This window comes from Elgaria multicarinata, chromosome 3 (genome assembly GCF_023053635.1).
Source record: "Elgaria multicarinata webbii isolate HBS135686 ecotype San Diego chromosome 3, rElgMul1.1.pri, whole genome shotgun sequence".
NCBI lineage: Eukaryota > Metazoa > Chordata > Lepidosauria > Squamata > Anguidae > Elgaria > Elgaria multicarinata.
The window spans coordinates 49,220,725-49,241,691 of record NC_086173.1 but is presented as its reverse complement, the minus strand read 5'-3'; the positions used below and the strand labels follow the sequence as shown (position 1 = coordinate 49,241,691).

Genomic DNA, 20,967 nt, shown 5'->3' with positions numbered 1-20,967 from the left:
ACCATTACATGTGCACTAGATCATTATGTTATAAATAGACTCCACTGGCCTTTGCATGTGAAATGACAGACTATGCACTATGTGGTGCTTTAGGGTAGACTACATGTTATGTTATGCACACTTTTTAAAAAGCACACTTAAATTGGCAACATTTATTATGAGGAAAAGGGGGGAAAAGCAGCCATGTGTCCTGATCCAGAATATGATCTGTCCTTATTGAGGGTCCATGCCCCAAATCCCTCCCTGGGAAGTGGGAGCAGGGTTTGTCAGGAAACTGGGATGGGGCCCTGACCCTGATCAGAAGTTTGTTCTGGATTGCTCCCCCATAAATAAAATTGGCCAGTTAAAGCAAGCTTTTAAAAAATCGTGAATAGCATGACACATAGTTTGGGCCTTACGGCTCACATACGTGCACTTTCATGCATGTGCACTAGAGATACTCCCCTGGGAGATATGCCTGAAACCTGAAAAATGTCAATGCTCTTAATTGACATTAAATTTAAAAAGACAAATAAAAGGCAAAGTAGACACAAAAGAGGGACAGTGCTTTATCAGAGACATGTACCAGAAACTTGAAACTATCCCTGTTAAATAGGGATAGTTGGGTGACAAGTAGTTGCATGTCTAGTGTACTGTGGCATTGTTCATAGTTAATGTTGCTAACTTTGTTTAGTTTCTCTTTCGAATGCTTTTAGTTCTAAAGAGAACAAGTAAATGAATATTTCCTTGTTTTTATCAATAGGGCATGGATAAGGATGTAAGCCAAAATGCTGTTCTAGCCATTTTCTTTCATTTTACAAGTATAAATGTTGTTCCCCAGTTAAGCAGCAATCCTTTTCTTTCACCTTCAGTGGCTACAGTTGCAATTTTAAAGCAAGTTTGATTCTGCTTGGAATGTGCAACTTTGCATGTAGTTCAGGGTTTGCATTTCAGAGACTTTGTGAAGAGCAATAATACAATGTGGTTCCAATTTAACAGAACACAACCACTCCTGGTTTTAGTTATATATATCACTCTTTGGGCAAGTTTGCACATTACGGCTTTTAAACAAACCCCGGTTGGCTGTAAACAAATGAGAGCAAGTGAACATGCTGGCACTGAATTGCTCCTGCTGAGGCAAATAACCCAGGGACACTCCATTCCTGGGTTGTATAGTGTGACATCCAGACCTGGAATTACAGGTTGTGGGAAAAACAGGCCAGATTTGTAACCCATGGTTGTTCTTGGGTTACGAGTCTGGCTTGTTCTTCCCTCAGTGGTCTCCAATTCTGGATTTGGATGTCACAAAAACAATCTAGGGACAGAGCAATCCTGGGTTGTTCAACTCAGCGGGAGCGTTTGGGACCAAGCACACTTGCTCACTCACTCTCACTTCACTATAAACAGCGTGTGACGTGAAAATCTGGTTGAGTCATGTCTCACTCTGGCAGCATGCTCTGCAAGTGTCTTTTTATTATACTTCTGATTTGGAAGTTTTTTCTGATACTCACTACGTGCTCACTTTTAAATAAAATTCCAAATACCACAAAATTAATAACTGTGGAGAGTTATGAGCCTCTGATCATCATTCAGAGGATTTTATTGGTATGCTGCCTAATCAGACCAGAGATTTGTAAACTGAAAATGGAAGAATGTATAAAATTTAGGACAATGTTGGATTTTATAAATGATAAAAAAGTAATCTTATTAGACAGGTGGCTGACTACATACTCTTTAATAATTTACAAGATGCAGTCATTGCTCACTAACCAGTCTGACATAAAGGGAGTCATTATTTCTGAACTTGAATATGGTGATTTATATAGTGCTAAGTTCAAAATAAAACCCAACCAATGAATCTCCCAAATGACAGTTTGGAGATTTCTTTACAGATGCTCAATCAAAATCTCCTCAAATAGATGGCTGCCTCAGAGAGAAAGCAGAGGATTTATTTCAAGACAACTAAGGTTACAGTCTTATAATTACTACCTGGGAGTAATCATTTATTGATTGATTGATTGATTGCATTTATATCCTGCCTTTTTTCCTTCAAGGAATGCAAGGTGGCATACATAATCCTTCTTCTCTCCATTTTATCCTCACAACAATAACCCTGTGAGGTAGAGTTGGCTGAGAGTCAGTGACTGTCCCAATGACACCCATTGAGCTTCATGGCTGAGTGGGGACTAGAACCCAGACACAACTCCCAGTCCAACACTTCAGCCACTATACCACACTGAGATTACATGAAATCTTCTTACTTATATCCTGTCACAATCCTGATCATGTACAAAACTAGAGAAGGCAGTAGTTGATATGAATGATAGCAACCAACGAGTAACAAAGGCACACAACTACTGTAGTAATATATAATATACTAAAAAATACTAAAAAAAGGGGGTGAATACTTCTATCAAACAAAAGTTTATGTAACATAATAAATAACCATAAACAGTCATAGTACACATTAGAATAATGTTATACAATTGTAGAAACACAGAATCATAAAATGTGAACACAAATCTCAACAGTATTTTTTGAATTGACATAAGTTTCTTTTAATAGGCTAAACAGGCTACCAGTGTGAATTAATCCTGTTTTCGCTGTCTGCTTCTTCAGAATTACATCAACCATAGGGATAATGCCATGCATGGGTGGGCAGAGGGGGGACCAGTTGGCATGGGCCTATGATTTTGAGGGGGCCCACTCCGAGTCCTTCTGGGCAAAGTTGCTTGATTTTTCTGTTATTGTTGATTAATTTGCCCAAAGAAAAGCACGTAAAACATTTCTGAATGTGAATGTCTTATATACATCTTGAATAAAAGTGCTTGCCATTACCTTTCTTATAAATCGTTCTAGTTCATATGTATTTAGAACTGATTAAAAAATACTTAATGAGCAGTTTGAAATGGGGCCTACATTTCCTATCTGGCCCGGGCCTATTACCAGCTTTGCCCGGCCCTGATGCCATGGCCAAAAAGGCAGGGGTTTCAAACTTCATTCTATATATATACACTTGAATGCTTAAAGCCTATCAGAAAAACCACAAACAGATTTTTTCTGGGTTCACTATTTCCCTGCTGGTAATAGTGGTGGGCAAACAGCTATCCCAATTGGAGCTACTGGGGGCAGGTAGAGGCTTTAATCTCCCAATTCTCCCACTGATTCCATTTTAGACCTCCCCATCCCTGTGTTCTGAGATGTGGCTAGGTAGTGGAAAGATCTTTTGTGTACAAGAATACATATGTGTAATGCTTTCCTCACAGGAATAAAAGGTGGGCATTCATTTATGAGAGAAAATAAAAGTGATGCACATGCTCCTTGCTTCTGGTGACCTCTGAGTCTGGGGCAGTCCCCTGCCTCACACCAGCTGTGTCCCATATGATAGCCATTTACTCTGTGTTAAAGAACTCAGGGGAGTCATTTAGAATAGAGTCTAAGCCATTTATATAGCCCTCCTCCTTCATCTGTATAAATCCATCCTGGATTCCATTTCTTGATTGCACAAGAGTGTGACTTATTTATTTATATTTATTTATTACATATATATCCTGCTTTTTTTATGCAAGGAACCCAAGGCAGCATACATAATCCTCCTCCTCTCCATTTTATCCTCACAACAACAACCCTGTGAGGTAGGTTGGGCTGAGAGTCTGTGACTGGCCCAAAGTCACCCAGTGGGTTTCCATGGCCAAGTGGGGACTAGAACCCAGATCTCCCGACTCCCAGTCCAACACTTTAACCACTACAACACACTGGCTGAAGGCTGGTAGAATTTGGGAACTGGTCTTTATGACTGTTCAAGTCTCACACTTCTTGGCCACTTTCCCATGAAGCCAGCTGCCCTTGGCTCAAAAGACATGCACCTATTTGGCATCTCATGAGAAAAGACTTACATAAGACTTAAGTGTGGCATACAGTGGCAGAAGCATAAGAATCCCCCTGGTCCATCCATCTAGCCCAACCTCCTATTTCCCACAGTGGCCCACCAGATACTTACAAGAAATCCACAAGCAGGGTATAAAGTAGCCCTCCCCTGCTGTTGCTCCTAAGTAATTGGCATTTCATGGGGTTGAAGTTCAGTCCTCACAAGCCAGATACTATTGGTTGGTAAATGGTTTATCAAACCACAGGCATGGTATTCAAACTGTTCTGGAAGGTTATTTTTCCCATTAAATATCAGGTTCATAGTAGAGATGTTGCCAGAACTCATATTTCCTGACTTGGAAATGTGAGCTTAATACGAGCTTAATGCCCACCTCAAATGTGAGGTGACTACATAATCTTCTCTGAAAAAAATAAGAGTCCAGCTTCTTCCACTGATTTTCTGTTTCCTGAGATTTCTGATGTGCCCACTATATCTATATTCTCTTGTTCAACAACAACAGCTCCAGCTTCCAAATTCTAGTGTTTTCTAGCGTTACCAAATGTCCTTTATGTGCACATTTCCCCCTATAATTTTTAGGTTTCTTTAAATCATTTCCATGTCCTTCTGTATGCTTTTTGCAAGTTCCACCTTATCCCCATTAGATGACCTGGAACATTTACACCATCATCTTTTAGGGATGAGTTGTCCCAAATCTGATGCTTCCTTTACCTGTTAGAATATGGTTTTATCTTATCTGTTGAGATAATGACTGCATTGACACACAGAATTATGTGGGTAATATCAATGTAGTTGCTGAAAAAATAATAATTTAGGCTTCTGTGGTTGTGACCTTGTTTTATTTTCAGAGTGCCAGTCTTGAGGGAATTATAGCTGCCTGTAAAAAGATGTCAAAGGTAGAAAAATAGGGGAGAGTCAGAACTGCAATAGATGTTCTGCTGCAATATTTGAATTCAGAGGACGGAAACTAAAGAAGCATTTTTTTATTATAACTCTTCATTATTAGCCCAGATGTTATTGTGTCATATGTTATCTTTCACTCTTGCCTATGGTACAAAATTTCAACACTTTTTCCATCATGTGGGTAAAGAACCAGACAATGAGAGGGCTGGGTAGAATATTAACCAATAGAGAGATGTGAGCTGCTTTCTGGCTCTAGGCATGCAATTTTCGTTCTGTGTTATGTAAGACTTTTCATCTTCCAAGTGTTTTACAAATATTAACTTATTCTGATGCGATTTTCTATACTCTAGTTTCTAGCGTCAAAATCAGAGCCAGTAAATCTGAGGAGTGATTTTGATTATAGGAATACTAGTAACAGAGCTGGACTGGGTTAAAAAGTAGCATGCTTCTGGGAAGCACAGTGTGCATGATCAAAAATTATATCTACTCATACACACACGTTTGCGCTCACATCCATTAATCCGTCCCATACCACCCCATTCACTTACTTTCTGTTCAGCTTTTCTTTCTACCAGCCTAGCATAGAAGGAAACTGAGCTACTAAGTGATGGTACAGAACAAACCTGGCCCTGATGTTTGCAGTTTAGAGCACTTAGTAGGCCAAAGAAGAGACTCCTGAAGACTATGGCCTGGTTGAGATGACACTCTGGGCTTTGTGGTTAGCTTAACCATGTTCAGCTGCGGTTAATGCTAACCACATATGGAATGCTTGAAGATGACACTTTTAACCCTTTTTTGGTTAAGTTTTTCTTAACCTCACGCTAACCACAAAGTGGTTAGTGGAGCACCTGATTCCTCCAAGTGATCCACCCTGTATCCCAGCAGCCCTAGTGCTAGGAGCCCTGGCAGTTACGGCCATCATTTTAGTGCAGGCACCAATGAAATCAGCAATTACATACATGCATCGCCCCATTTAGTGAGTGGTTCCTTTGCTTTCTGCATTGCCATGCCTGCTATACCTCTACAGTCATCACAGGGGAGGCAGAAGCCTTCTGAGACGGCTGCACTAGCTGCGTCATCAGGCAGCACTGCCACAGTAATCGGAACCTGAGGGGTGTAATGGCGCTTCAACAAGGTAGAAGAAACACATGCTTCGTATGGGGAAATTACAAGCAGGCATTTTAAAAGCTCTACTGTAAGCACGCTCTGCTAAGAAGAGCAAAAATTGCTCCCCAAAACTAATGCGAAACATGAAATGGTAGCCACAGCGAGCGAGCGTATCAATCGGCAGTCCAGAGCAGCCATAGAGCCCACTGGCTAGAGCGGCCCTGCCTACTGTACTGGAAGCTCTGTGCCTTAACCCCTTAAACCTGTAACCTTGGCCACCTAACCACAGACACGTGTCAGTTGACACTTTTAGCCATGGTTAGTGCCGTTAACTATGTTGCACAACATGGTTAGTGAGCCTAACCACAATGTGGTTAACGGGTCAGATGGTTAGGGAAAACGTGTGTCAGACGACACCATTAACACAGTTAAGCATTCCATTAACCATTTTGTGGTTAAGCAGCATGGTTTAGTGTGTCATCTGAATGGGACCTACATGTAGCCCACGGGCTGCCTATATGTGATGGAGAGTCATACAGGTACTTTCTGCTACAGCTTAAAACTGTAATTCCCAAGTAGCCACCAGTAGCATTTTTGGAGTAAGTGGCTTATAATACATATGGCCCAGGGCTAAATTTATTCTCCCTTTCCAAACCACCTTAGAAGGCCAATCAGACGATGTTAAAATTAGATGGCTGTTAGCTGATGTGGACAAATTCATTAGCTATAGGATAGCTTTAGTTGCACTAGCTGCAAGAAAAATAAGAGCAGCTTTTCTAAACCATACAACTGACAAATCCTGAGGGGGTTAAACAGAAGGAATGTTTTAAATCCTGGTCATTTTATTGTATTTTTACTTTATTGTATCAAATGTTTTTTCTGTTTTATACTTGTGTGCTTTGTGTTTGTATTGTGATGGCCATTGGCTATAAACAATAAAAACTTGAGAATATATAATACAAATGTATTTAAAATGATATTTAGGCCACCTTTATCCTGTATACCACCTTGGGACTGTAAATAAAACAAGCAGCCCTCCTTTTTTTTTTTTTTTTTTAAAGCCCAGCAAAAGTTCAGAAATTTTCTGAAGCTCTCCAAAGAAGGGGCCTGACAAACCCCCAATGGAAACTCATTCCAGAGTTGCGGGGCCACTGGCAAAAAGGCCCTGTTTTTTGTACTCACCAACCTACCCATACTTGCTGGTGCACTAATGAGAAGGGCCTCTGTTGATGACCCCAGACAGTGAGCATGTTGGTAGTAGTGAAGATGGTCCTTCAAGTAACTTGGGCTCAAACCCTTTAAGGTTAGAGCCAGCACTTTAAATTGGGCTCAGAAATGCATGCGTGGTAAGTGCAGCTGGCACAGTATTGGTGTTAACTGAGCCAGCTGCTCAGCCCCCATCCATAGGTAGGCAGCTGTATTCTGCACCAGCCAAACATTCCAAACTTTCTTTAAAGGCGGTCCCGCATGGAACCAATCACAGCAGTCCATCCTGAATGCCAATAGAGCATGAATAACCAGTCCTCTCCAGATAGGTTTGCACCTGGCGTATCAGCCCAAGTGGGTAAAAGGTATTGATCCACCATTGGTGATATATTGGTAAGTAAGTTGTATAAGAAAGATTAAGTTATCATTTCCACAAGATTCCTTAACTTCTTATAAAAGTTACTTATTTTACAGTATTTCTTCTATGTGTTTTCAACCATAAGGGTTCTCAAAGTGGTTTACATTAATAAAAATCAGATGGATGGATGATATGGCCCTCACAATGACTGGTGCTGTTGATAGTATCAAACAATGGCATCATGTGGCTTCTGGCTTTGCTCTCCTCAGTAGTCCTTCTGGGTGGTGGTGGTGGTGGTGGTGGTGGTGGTAATGATGTCCTCGGGGGGGGGTCCTCCACACTGCCACCTCTCCCCCCACTGCACTGCCCTTGCTCTCTCTCCTCCCCCTGTTTAACAAAGGAAAAGAAATGGGGGGAAACTTGCAGGTCACCTTTTCTTTCTTTTTCCAAAACTTTTTACAGAAGTTGTCAGGTGTGCTGCCTCCCACTTGGAGGCAACACACCCAACAATCCCTGTAAAAAGTTTTGGGAAAAGAAAAAGGGACCTGCTTATTTCCTTCTTGCAATGCCTCCAGGTCAGCCTTCCCTCCCCTGTGCCTCGATTACTCAGTAGTGGTGGCAGCTGTCCCCAGAATGTGGTTTCCTTTTAAAACCGTTTGCAGGGCAGTTGCACTTTGGGAAATGAAGATGGGAGGCACAACCGTCTGGAGCTTCACAACAGCGCACCCATTCTCTAAAAATATAAAAAAAGGAAAGATGTTGTGACAACTGTCACTGACGTTCTGTTGTTTGAAGGACTCCCAGGCTGTGACTTGCACCCATGATTTGGTCTTAGCAGCAACACTGGCTCCCATGAAAGGTGACAATAACAAATGGGGTTACTAGAGGTGGGCAGATATTCAGAGTGCTGTCCCAAATCTAATAGATGTTTCTAGATGGTGGTGCCGCTCTGCACAGATGGTATTATGTGAAAATGATGTCAATTTCCCCTTTCTTCTGATTTGCAGAAAAATCCCAGGTTATCCATGAACCTGAAAGACTTGAAATCTCTGAAGAAAAAGGTCAAGAAAATTATATACAGAGAGCACCAACAGCTCCATTGACTGTTAGTGGGTCTAAATTTTATGTCCAGCCAAAGCTAAAACCAAAGAAGTTGTCTTACAACTATTCCAGGAAGCCCCAAACTTCTCAGCGGATAACCAGAATCCGAAACTACAATGAAAAGGATTGAGCTTTCAGGAAGATATAAAATGCTGTCTCTGAAATATGCAAGGTTTTGTTATTAAGCTATGAAATCACGTATAAGTATTAGTCTGTCCATTTCATTGGTACTTCAGTCTCATGATGACATTCACTAGTCCAGCTTCTCCTTATTTCTGATTTGACAATAAAACTTCATTAATGTGGCTGTTAATGAATATTGAAAGTGCTTAATCCACCTTCTTACTCTGCATCTTTACCTGGTGAAGACATGCATTAATGTGCTTCAAGTGGATCTCTGCAATGATTGGCTGAATTTGATGAAAAAAATCTGAATGTGGTTAAGCATTCCATCTGCTTCTGGGACAGACATCATAAAAGTTCCATCACACTTGAAGAGGGGGATAAGTGCTGGTAGTCTAAACTTCATCAAGAAATGGTCAGACAAATGAATCAATGAACATCTAAACCACCATATTCCTGCAACTCAGGAACACTGTCACAAGTGTGATCCACAAGATGCACACTGAATGTGATATGTTGGATCAGCTTCATGTTTGTCATGGTGCCCATGGTGGCCTGAACCACCTCAAACAAGGCAGCCACAACATGAATGTTTAGGTCCTCTAGAACCATAGGCCTAGGGTTACTAGATCCAAGGCCACCTTTATCAGTTTAAGAAGGGAGACAGTCGGGCAGCAAGGTGGCCAGTACACTGCCCAATATCAGATACATGAACTCAGGCAAACAGGAATCTTACAGGGAGATGGAATCCTTATAAAATACAGCAATTCCCTCTTCCCAGCATTCTGCCACGCCAAGAATCCAAGTAGACACAGCTGGTAAGCTGAGCCAAGCAAAAAAAAAAAGCTGTTTGTAAGGGGATATAAAATGTAAAGTATTTTAAATATTGATATAGGATGTGGAATCTGGCTGTTCTGAAATAGGCTTTATTTATCCCACCCACCCTTCATTCTCTCATGTTTTCCACCTCTTATTACCATGAAGCTGGGCTCTAGAGAATAGCCTTACCCTCTTGGTCATAAGAATGGGGCAGGAAACTAAGGAGGTTTTTTTGGCTTAAACAGTGGGGTAAAATATTTTTTTTAAAAATAGGGTTGCTTTGTGAAACCGATTTTGAAACATAATATAATAAAGTAAAATTTCTTTTCCTAACATGTTTCCTTTATTTGTAGTAAAATACTCAAATCCGAATGAAAAATTAATAACTGATTCTTAAGGAATAAATAATGGGGGCTACTGAAGTTGCTGTATTGCTCATTTTTAGATTGACCCTCACATTAGGAAAATATCACCTAGTTAGGAAAATGTCACCCAATTACCTTCAAGGCAAAGTGGGGGACTGAATACTGGTCTCTCCAATCCACGTCTAACACTCCAACCACTATGCAATGCTAGTTTGAAACATAGCTTGGAGCTAGTGAGAGTAAAGTTGTAGTTCACAAAGTAAATTAGTTCAGCCAAGACTGAAACACACTTCTACTAGGCTGTGTCACTTTTTAAGAGTCTTGTGGCACCTTAAAAGACTTAACGCATTTGTTATGACATAAGCCCAGTGTCTCCAACGTGGTGCTTGGGCACCAATGTGCTTATGAAGCTCCTTTCCCCTCTGGTGGTGGTGGTGGTGGTGGTGGTGGTGGTGTTATTATTATTATTATTATTGGGAGGCTGGCATGCTGCAAAGTGAAGTGCTATCCTCCAGAACCATCTTTATTTGTGTTCAACAGGGTGGCTTTGTGTTCTGGAGTTCTGCCCCCACCTCTGCTTTGTCCTAGGGCAAGTTACTTTTCTTTTAGTCTCATCAGTTTGTCTTCTGGGAAATGGGTGTCTAGTGACTAGCCATGCTAACCAAGGCAGCCATTTTATGAATGGGCAAGCACTCACCATGGAAGCCATTTTGTGAGAGCACCCATGACACTCACAAAATTCCAAACGTGCCAATCGATGCAAAAAGGCGGGGGACTCCTGGCTAATCCTTTGTAAGCTAAAATCCAAGTCAGGTGCAGTGTGGTTTATTGCCTTACGTGGCATTATAGAGAGAGTTGCATTTAGGCAAATCAACTGGGAGGGTGTGAGCTCACAAATGTTCTGGTAGGAGGTGACAGACATCAAGAGGGCAGCAGATCTTAGTGCAGGCTGAAGGTGAAGAGCGAACGAGATTTTACACGCTCTCAGTCCTAACTAGTGAGAAACATATTGTTTGCAGATCCAATGAGGCAAAAGTAGAAGGGCAAGGGGCGTGCGGAGTTGCGTCCCTCAGCCATAAGGCAACCTGGTTAACCGTCTCCTAGGGCTGTGTGGAGAGAATCAAATCCCTAGAGCACATTTAACCGAGCTGGAGACTGCTTTAAGGATTGAACTATAGTAACCCAGGACGCTCGCACTCTTCTGAGGTGAATGACCTGAAATAAGCCACAATTCACAGGCGCTTCTTGCATCACCATCAGCTTCATTTCCTAAACAGAGCCATCCCCCTCATACAGTCACCACATCACCCTATCTCCTAGCAACACCCACACAGCCTCCGAGATTGGCCGAGAAACGTACACTCCTACATCCCCCGGCCCTCCGATTGGGCACTTCTATCAATGACTTTGGGCCCTAAAGAAAATGTGGTTTGTCCTTTTGTACGTCTCACTTGCCGGGTTTTAGAACGAGAACTCGGTCAGAGTGTTACGCGGCTAGCCGCGCGGCGCGCTCGCCTCCCAGCAGGACACCAGTTGCTTCCCGACGGCCCAGCGCGATCGGGAGAACTGGCGGCCCCGGAGGCCCGCTCGGCTGCAAAGTGCTACGACGAAAATCTGGGGGATAAGCCTAATTAATTCTTCCTCTCTCCGCGCGCAGCAGTAGCCGCGGAAAGGAATTAATTAATTCCGCTCCTCTCGATTTATTACAGCCGTCGCCCCAACCTGGTGCCCTCCAGAGGTGTGGGACTACAAATCCCCAGCTGGCATGAGGATGCTGGAAGTTGTAGTCCAAGAGCTATGGAAGGCACCAAGTTGGGTCGAAGGCTGATATTCCACCACCACGCAGTGATTCATAAGCAGGGCCAAACCTGCTGCGCTCCGCGGAATTTCCCGCTATGGTTGGGTGGGGAACCCTAACCTCTGGCGCTGCCCAAGCCAATCGTATCCGAGCTGCCAAGCAAGTGCCCCCGCTCCCGCCAAGATAGGCGGCCGCGCCACGCCCTCAGTTACGTTGCAGGCGCCGAAACCCGGTAGCGCCACGAAGCAAGCCTCAACTTCCTAAGCGCGGGCTGAGCAAGGGATGCCGCGCGTTCTGTTGCAGCATCGTTTCCAAAAGGTGGCGCTGCTGAGTCACTACTAAACAGAGAAGTGAGTCCGTTCACACGCACACTCACTCACCCCAGAGTTTCACAAGGGGGCGGAGGGAGCTTGTAAATGAAGTCACTTCATTTCTTGCCTCGAATAAGAGACATAGAACTCGATTTAATCTGAGGGTTGAGAGCGGGGGGTGGGGGGGTGTCTATTGCCTAGATCCCAGGCCCGATGAGCAGACTTCTATTCAAAAGAAGGTCCAGGTGGCAATCAATTGAGGCTTGCAGGGATGGAGGCCCGCCTGGTGGAGGTTAAGAGGGCAGGCCGGAGCATCCTTGTGTGTGTGTGCGCGCGCGCTTATGGACTTGTGCCGGCCGAGTGCTGCGCGGCTCAGGCGCTGCCCTGTTCCTGCCTGGCACCGGTGCCCAGGCGGCTCGGGTATGGGGCATCGCGTGCTCTCGGGCGCCGCTCTTTGGCTCCGCCTCCTTTTCTCCCCTCGGCGATCGCGAGAGGCTCCCGTGAGCCAGGGGGCTGGCATCGGCCCAGGGTCTGCGCCGGCAGGCCCTGCCCCAGCTCTCATTGGACTGCGCGAGGAGGAAAGCTGTCAGCCCATGTGGCGTGGCCACTGGAGGTGGTGGCTGTTTAAATAGGCGCTGGGAGCTAGAGGGAGACAGTGAGAAAGGGACTGTGAGCGCGCGCACACGGCAGGGGCAGCCTCAGTGCGCATCAAGCACCGAGAACGAAGGGAGGAAGGGAAGAGGCAGCCCAAAGACTTTGCGTGCCCGGCAGGAGCAACGACAGGGGGACCGCGCGCCTCCCTCGTCAGCCACTTTTAAGCGACTGCCGCATCCGTTCTCCCCAGCACGGACCTCGCGGGGCCAGCCTGCCGCCCAGCACAGCCGAACTCAGGGACCTGAGCAGGTAACCGGCTCGGATTGCCCGGGGCATTGGATGGGAAGACAAGCAGCCCAAGCTCGGATGGGCTTGTTTGAATGAAACGAAGCCAGGGCAGGTGGCTGGAGCTGCGTAGTTGGGGCGCCTCGAGGGCCTCCTCTGCTTGAGGCGCGGCCGGTGGGGTGGGGGCGCTCCGGGTGCCTTCTTCACCCCCGGCATGCCGGTTCCTCCGCCCCACAAGAGCAGCCATCGCTTCCTCTCGTGCCCCTTCCTCTCCCGGCATGGGGAAGGGCTGGGAGCCGGGCTTGGCGGCACCCGGTCTCTGCTACGTTTCCTTTGCCCAGCCTCCTCATGCAAATAGGATTGTGCAAAGCTCGGGAGGCTAAAATGCGTCCCTTTTTTGAGTCGAAGTTCGGCCGTACGCGAAATCGCAAGGCGACATCCATGTTCAGGTGCTTCTGAAGGGCGGGCAGGGAGGGAAACATCTCGTAGGACGGAGGAGGAGGAGGAGGAGGAGGAGGCCTTCGAGGCGCGCGGGGAAGCGTGTCACTCCCCGGCGAAAGAGCTTCCACCGAATGCTCTTTCAGAACCAGCATCGAAGAGTTTCCGATGCCCGTTCGGCTTTTCTTCTTCGTTTTTTTAGGTCGCTTTTGGTAGCCGTAGCCAGCTCCACGGGAGCCGAGCGAAGCTGTGGCGTGATGAATTGCCTTCCGATCAATCACCCCTTTGTCTTCTTTAAAATGACAAAGCAACATTTGGAGGCAGAAGACCACCCTTGTTTTATGATTTTGTTATGTGGGTGCGTGTTTCGAAGTGAAGCTGGTGTTGATGAGAGGTGTGATTTCGGAGGTTGTTGCTGGGATAAAGGGGAGGAGTATTTGGCAAGAGGGGAGATGGAAGCTTAGCCTTGCTGCATTGTACGTGGTTCTGCATCCAGCCATTTTGATACCAAGCCGGCAAGACAGTTACACTGGCACACTAAAACCCATCTTTCCAGCAGATCTACGGAGAAAAGAGGGTCATTTCTTTCCTTAATTTCCAGCACTCACCTTTTGTACACATTAAATACATAGAAGGACCTAAGAGCGTGAAAGATAGCTGAAGCCCACTAGAATATATTCTCTGGTATGTCTATTGTGACGTTAGGAAATGGGGACATCAGATATCCTTTTTACTTTCTTATTTGCAACCTAAGCCTTTCTCCACTTCTAAGATAGCTATTAAAAGTGAGGAACTCCCCCTCAATATTTGGAAGAAAATTCTCTTTGCTTCTGGACGTGCACACAGGCTGGTTGTAACTGTATTGTATCTATTGTTCTCTAATGCAGTATCATAGCTATATTTCCTGGCTGTCATCATAGACCTCTACCTTGACTCTGCCAGTCTCCAGAGTAGGGATGTTGTTTGTAATGTAAAAAGGATTTGGGCTTTTTAAAATTATAGCTGGTTGAAGTTATTCAGTGTTGCATAAAAGGTGGACAAAGGTTGACCCCTAATATACTTTTTAATTACTTTAAAGTAAGAGATTCACCCAACATGGAGGCGTTGAAGACATAAAGCCTCTATTTGAAATGATGGAGGGTGACTGGTACCACGCCCCCTTTGCTAACCTAGTTCTAGCTATACATTGTTGTTGTCTAAAGTTCATATCTCCGAAACTGTTATCCTAAGTTTCTGAAGCAAGATTCCAAGCCGAGGCAGTCAGAAACCATGAGAATATTTCCCTTCTATCCTGCATTCTAAGCCTCCTGTTATTTTGAACAATCTGAAAACCATGAGCAATTCTTTTAAAGGCTCCAGTAAGTGAGAATCAAGTTGTATTGGGGACAAAAGTTTCTTTCTCCCCCTGAGGCCAGTTAAGGCAAGGAACCTTAACCTCCTGATCTACAAACAATTCAGTCAAAGTTGAACTTAAGCTAAAAGAGTAGGGCTTTCATTGGCTTCAGTAGAATTGGCATGCTGCTCCTGATGGAGCTTTTTGCAACATTTGGGTAAAAATATTGTAACACTGGTTTAATTTGTTTACATTCCCTTTGCAACATGCACGAATACTCTACACTCTTACTAGGGAGTAAGCCCAATTGTACACAGTGGGACTTGCTTCTGAGTAAACATGCACAGTAATGGTCCAGCAAGTCCAACTGAAATCAGTAGAACTCCTATACACACATACTTGGACATAAATCCTGCTGAATTCAATGGTACATCTGAGGGTCACACTGCAAATCCTAGCATTTCATCTTCGCTGGAGATTTATGTGTATCAAGAAGTGGGTATTATGAATACATGATACAAAGGTGTATTTATTTATTTATTTATTTATTACGTTTATATACCGCCCCACAGCCGAAGCTCTCTGGGCGGTTCACAAAAGTCAAAACAGTAAACATTAAAAAGTATACAAAATTTAAAAACCATCAGAAACATAAAAACAACAGTATAAAAACAACAGTAATCATTTTCATGATTATAAGTTGGTATAAAGAGGTTGGGGGCCAAACGAAGTCACCACTCCATTGTTGAGTCAGTCCTTTTATTACAAATATTCTGCTAGTGTTATAAACTACCTACACAATTTCCCCCGTTACTGAAGTTCACATACTTAGAACAAATAGATTAAAAATGTAAGGATCAAAACATAGACATAGAGTATTAAAAACAAACAATTCATCTGTAATTATCAAAAGGGATTTTTAAAAAGAAAACTGAAGAACTTTACATACTTTAATTATGATGTATGTTGCTGGATATCCCATGTCAGAAAGAAATAGACTAAAATTGCAGAATGGAGAGAGAATGGCTGTGTTGGATTCTGGAGTCTTGTTTTCATTTCAGGCAGCAAAATGTTGTGGGCTGGCCCTGGAGGGAGGCTAAATTCATTCTTGGTTTATCCATGGTTTATCACAGGCAACCTGATTTACACATAATGACCACAGTGGTACTCTTCACATGTAATGACAACTCATCAGTTTAAAAATGTTGGGAAGAGCTATTGAACTGCCTGAAACATGCCTTCCTCTTCCACTTTTACTCAGCAACCTACAATTGGCTCATCAACCAACAATCAGCACCTTCTGAGCATGATGTCCAAACCCAGACTGCTGGGTTGTTTGTGGGCCAAACAACCCAACAACAAACCATGGGTTAGCTGCTGGGTTGTTTGGGCCGTAAATAACTTAGCAGTCTGAATTTGAATATCAGGCTCAGTAGGAGCTGATCGTGGGTTGCTGAGTAAAAGCGGAAGAGGCAGGCATGTTGTAGGCAGTATTACTGCTCTCCCTTGCTCATGCATGACAACACATTGGTTGTTACTTGTGAACTAAGTCCCAGAATATGGGTTGTCGTTGAATTGTGGGTTGTCATTACATGTGAACCCTGAACAATAGATTCTCTATAGGTTGTTAACCACGAACAACCCAAAGTTCACAACCCAACAGTAAACCATGGGTCTTTCTGGGTTGTTTGTGGTTTACAAGCCATATTTAAACCTTAGTGCAGAGTTCACACATAATGACAACCTGTGATTCAGCAACAACCCACAGTTCAATTACTCTGGGTTGTTATATTCAAATCATGTTGAAATAAACAAGAATTTCAATACAACATTAATTTTTCAAAAGAAAAGAAAGATAAACAAGAGGGAGAAATACCTGATGAAATGCACAAGCAGCAAGCTTGAATGTGTTAAAAGATACACTTTGCTGCACAGTTATCACAAGCTTTTGGTATCTTTGGAAGGCCAATAGCAGACTAGCATTCAAAAAATGAAAAAAAACACCTATCTCAATGTATTTAACGTAGGAAGATATGTTGTCAAAGAACTATGACGAAACAAGTAGCTACTAGTGATTAGTACCAGTGAAAAAGACTGGTTATTATGGATGATAAAACAAAAGTGGCACAAGGTTGCAAGAATACTGTGTAAATAAGTGAGGTAATAATTACGCCTTTGTAGTGGCAAAGCCTCCTTTAGATTATTTCAGTTCAGAATATGGGGAAATCAGTTTGAGAAGAGATCTATATCTAATGCTCCCTGGCTGTTAAGGAAATCTGACTCTAAAGTGCCAAATGGCTGTCTATATACATTGCAAGGATCTTTCAAATAATTGGGTGCATGTAATCTTTATTTAATGTATTTATTTCCAATTATTTTAGGCTGCCTTTAAGTGTAAATAATCTTACTGGCAAAGATCAGCCTTCCCTAACCTGCTGCCCTCCAGATGTACAACTGGCCATTGGCTGTGCTGTCTAGGGCTGAAGAGAATTAGGTGCGGGAAAGATACTAGAAGCCATAGTTTTTGTCTATAGAAGAGACCCTCCAATGTAAAGGCCAGTTACTCACAACAGAAACATTTGAGAAAGCCCTAAGGAAATATTGGCAGCTATATCTATCAGAACTCACAGATAGGAGTTCACAGATGTTTTGCTCTATACATGAACTGTCCTAATGGTCCTTGAGTACACAGTCAGATGTAACACGTGAATGAAGCTCTGATGGATACAATTGGCAATAATAATTCATCTGATTGTGGGGTCAGAGCAAAAAGTTGCCATGGGCAGAGAATCTCGGATCACCTAGTTCATATATTATGATCTCCATTTAAATACCTTGGGACAGTGAGGACTGCTCAAGTGCATCTTGTGTAAACCTGGCCTGAGAAGTGACATAATTAATGTCTACTTTCTTTTACTGATCTGTTGTACTCACTTCCTGTGTTTACCTAAGCATAGGTACATATAAAATATGTAGGTGAGGAAATGTTATGAATGCACTGCCCCTGTCTTTCTCCACTATCCTGTCTATGGCCTACTTCAAAGCAGGGCTGGCCCAAATCATTTTTCTGCCTGAGTCAGAACAGTAAATTTCCCAACCCCATCCAGGTGCATAGCATCCCTAAACAGATGCAGTCTGGGCTATGCTGGCAAAGGCTAATGTGGGAATTGTAGCCCATTTTAAAGTGACATTTTATTTCAGATCACACGTACTTACTTATTTTTTTCTCTTTCTTTTTTTCTTTCAAAAATCTGTCCCTTCTTCTGTCTTTATCATTCTCTTTCCTTTGTGTGAGTTTGTGTCCCCGCTCTCATTCTTTCTCTCTCTCTCTCTCTCTCTCTCTCAGGCTGTAATCCTCTGCACATGGGATATTGCAAGTTGTTTTCTGAGTAAGCATGCCTAGAATTGCTGCAATGTAAACCTTTTCCCCTCCACACACACCATCCAAGTCAACACACCACATAACCCAATATCCTCCCACAACACACTCCTCCAGTCCTCCCCTGCCCCCTTGACTGGCTATTTGGCTCAGGTGGCTTAGCTCAGAGGGTATCTGGATGAGAGGTGGCTGTCTTCCCCACATACTCCTGCTCCTGCCATTCCACATCTGTGTTTCTCCTCCGGGTGGGCAGCAACCAGTCCAGTGGGGGCGGTGGGCGGTTTGTGTTGTACCTGCTGTGGCAGCCATGATGTGGAGCAGCTCATGCTATGGCTGCTTTGCCAGCATACCCATCAGTCAGTTGTTTGGCCAGCTGGCCAGTAGGTAGGCAGGCAGGGTGCTCTTCTTTCTCTCTCTCCCTTTCTTTTGCTAGTGCTTGGGCAAGATGCCATGAAAGAAGGGCAGGAAAGTAAGCTGAGTGGTTGCCAAGAAAACATCTTGGTGAAGCACCTTTGCTGACCTGCTGCCTGAGGACATGACCTCATTTCACCCATAGCGTCAATTCTGCCTCAAACTCACCAGCTGGGTTCACGCATCTCACTAACCTGTAGGGGGTGGCAAGCTGCGTTGGATAGGTGATTACACAAACAATGTACTGTGCTCCTATCAGATGATCAGGCAAGCAAGCTACACAGAGTAGTTTATTTCGCATACACATTCCGGCCCCTCTTCCTCCTTAATCCTCCCGCCCAGACAAGCAGGTATCCCGGTTTCCTTTGCATTAGGAATAGAAATTGCTTGAGAGGAGCAGAGCAGCAGCAACGTTTTTGCCAGCTTTTGCCAAGCAGCTTTGTAGGTGATCTCCATAATGACAGACAACACATTAATCCACCATAGGTAAAATAACCTTTGCTACAGACCATGGGTTGTCAGGGTGGCTTATTTGATGGAAACAACCCACCAGGGCAGGGGGTGAAACATCCCACTGACAACACACTAACCCATCATGGGTTGTTTTGGAAAATAAACCGTCATGGGTTAGTGTGTTGTGTGGACCCAGTATATTTTCATATCTGGTCTCTTCTCCATCCTTAATCTCATTGTTGCTCCATTCTGTTATAATTAGGCTGCAATCACAATGGGGCAAGGCCTCTCTTTGTTCTGTAACACATTATGAATGTGTCTCATCTGATATTAATAATGTTAAACAACTTAAGACCAGGTTATAGATAGAGTAGGAAGCCAGGGAGAGCCAAGATTGCATGAGCAGAAGTCCACGTGTGATGGGACCAAGAAGGTTTCATCTTGAAAGTCATGTCCTGCTTAAATACAAATGATTAAGGATAGTTTGGCCTAATAAGATATTTTCCAAAGTAAATTTATTATTGTATCTGAATCTGAAGATGGGTAAGTTTTACAAGTATCAAGAGGGGCACTTTTGAACAAGGTGTATACTGAAAGTTGTATGAAACTCACATGTAGAGCACATGCCACTAAGCATCATATGTGATTTGGTCCTGAAACACTGCAATTATCTGCAAAGCTTGGTTTCCAGAGCTGACGGTGAAATGAGTGTACAATGCCTGTTTCAGACCACTTTCAGCTCTCTGAAAAAGTTATTGTCTGTCGTCAGACTGTGTTTCAGATTCATTAGACCGCTTCCCAGTCTACCCTTGTCCTCTATTTCATTGTATCATTGAGGCTGATGGAAATTTTCCCTCTTTGTCCTTGTAATCTCACTTCTCTTTGGCTGTCACTGTCTCGATTCAAAATGTTTAGTCAGCCTCAAGTTCCTGCTGATCAGAGCAATATTTCTCAACTTTCTTCTGATATACATTATCCAAAGATCAAGCACATATAAATGTCATTTAAGCAAACCAGTCTGTTTATACAGAATAAATTAAAGGAGTACATTATCTAGATAATATAAAAATGGTATCTACATCTATATACCTTCATAATTACCTAATTTGAAGACATTTGTCCTTGCTTACAGGTTGAGATGGACCGGGTGAATAAAAAGTTGCCCCTTCTATAAGTCACATTGTCATTTTAGTTATTTCATTATAGCTCCATAAATCTTACATGTTTCCAGGTGAATAAACCGGAATTTGTTTATGACAATATTATATCATTCAGATAATGTTTCTTTAATAATATTAGTGATTGGACAGTCTGATATTTGATAACATCTGAACATTCACTGAATTGAATAGTGTTCCCTTATCTTCAAATTTTAAGTGATGATTCAGCAAGTTTTAGGTTTAGGTCATTAAATATTTGGTTCATGGAAAAGAGAGCAAGCTCAGTATTAATAGGTATGCCCACACAGGACACACTTATTTAGTGCACCCTGACCTCCACAGGGTAGATGGATACTCATAAGCTAAGATCAGCTTTCCTGAAGCTGGCATCTGCCAGATGTGTTGGAATACAGTTTCCATCATTGCTAGTTAGCACAGCCAACAGTGGAAGTTGTAGTCTATCATAACTGGAGGGCACAAAGTTGAGGATGGCTGTTTAGGATCATGTGAACTCTCCTGTTGGATCAGACTAAAGTCTTTCTAGTTCTCTGTCTCCAACAGCAGCAAGCCAGATGTCTCTGGAAGTTCACATGCATTACATGAAGGTAATTGCCATAAACTATCAACTTCTGTAATTCATGGTACGGAGGGTCATTTTAATTTTGTTTCTGAAACCCAAGTGAAGAAGTCACCTATTCTGCCATAGCATAGCTATGTGGTAACACCTTAAAGATCAAGACTTTTATTATGGCATAAGCTTTCATGGACTAGAGTTTGCTTCATCAGGGGCATAATGTGTTATCTTCATTTGGCAGGTGTATAACATTGCATTTATCTAATGATATTTATTTATTTATTTAGAATATTTATATACCGTTCCTCATTGAAAAAATTTCAGAGCGGTGTACAAGGTAAAATGAAAATAAAAACAGAATAAAACAGTTAAAACAAAATTTTA

The 20,967-nt window shown here is 43.1% G+C and overlaps 2 protein-coding genes across 2 annotated transcripts in view; both read left to right on the top strand.

Annotated features, from left to right (window-relative positions):
• The window catches only part of CCDC57 (coiled-coil domain containing 57), a 62,053-nt gene extending 52,195 nt beyond the window's left edge, over nucleotides 1-9,858 (top strand). The window contains exon 17 of the mRNA XM_063120203.1: nucleotides 8,447-9,858. Coding sequence (XP_062976273.1) covers nucleotides 8,447-8,670 — 224 coding nt within the window. The 3' untranslated portion in view covers nucleotides 8,671-9,858. The remainder of the gene's footprint in view (nucleotides 1-8,446) is intronic.
• Nucleotides 9,859-12,531: 2,673 nt separating this feature from the next.
• Nucleotides 12,532-20,967, top strand: part of FASN (fatty acid synthase) — a 67,726-nt gene continuing 59,290 nt past the window's right edge. Inside the window, exon 1 of the mRNA XM_063120192.1 lies at nucleotides 12,532-12,859. The gene's annotated coding sequence lies outside the window, so the exon portion shown is untranslated. The remainder of the gene's footprint in view (nucleotides 12,860-20,967) is intronic.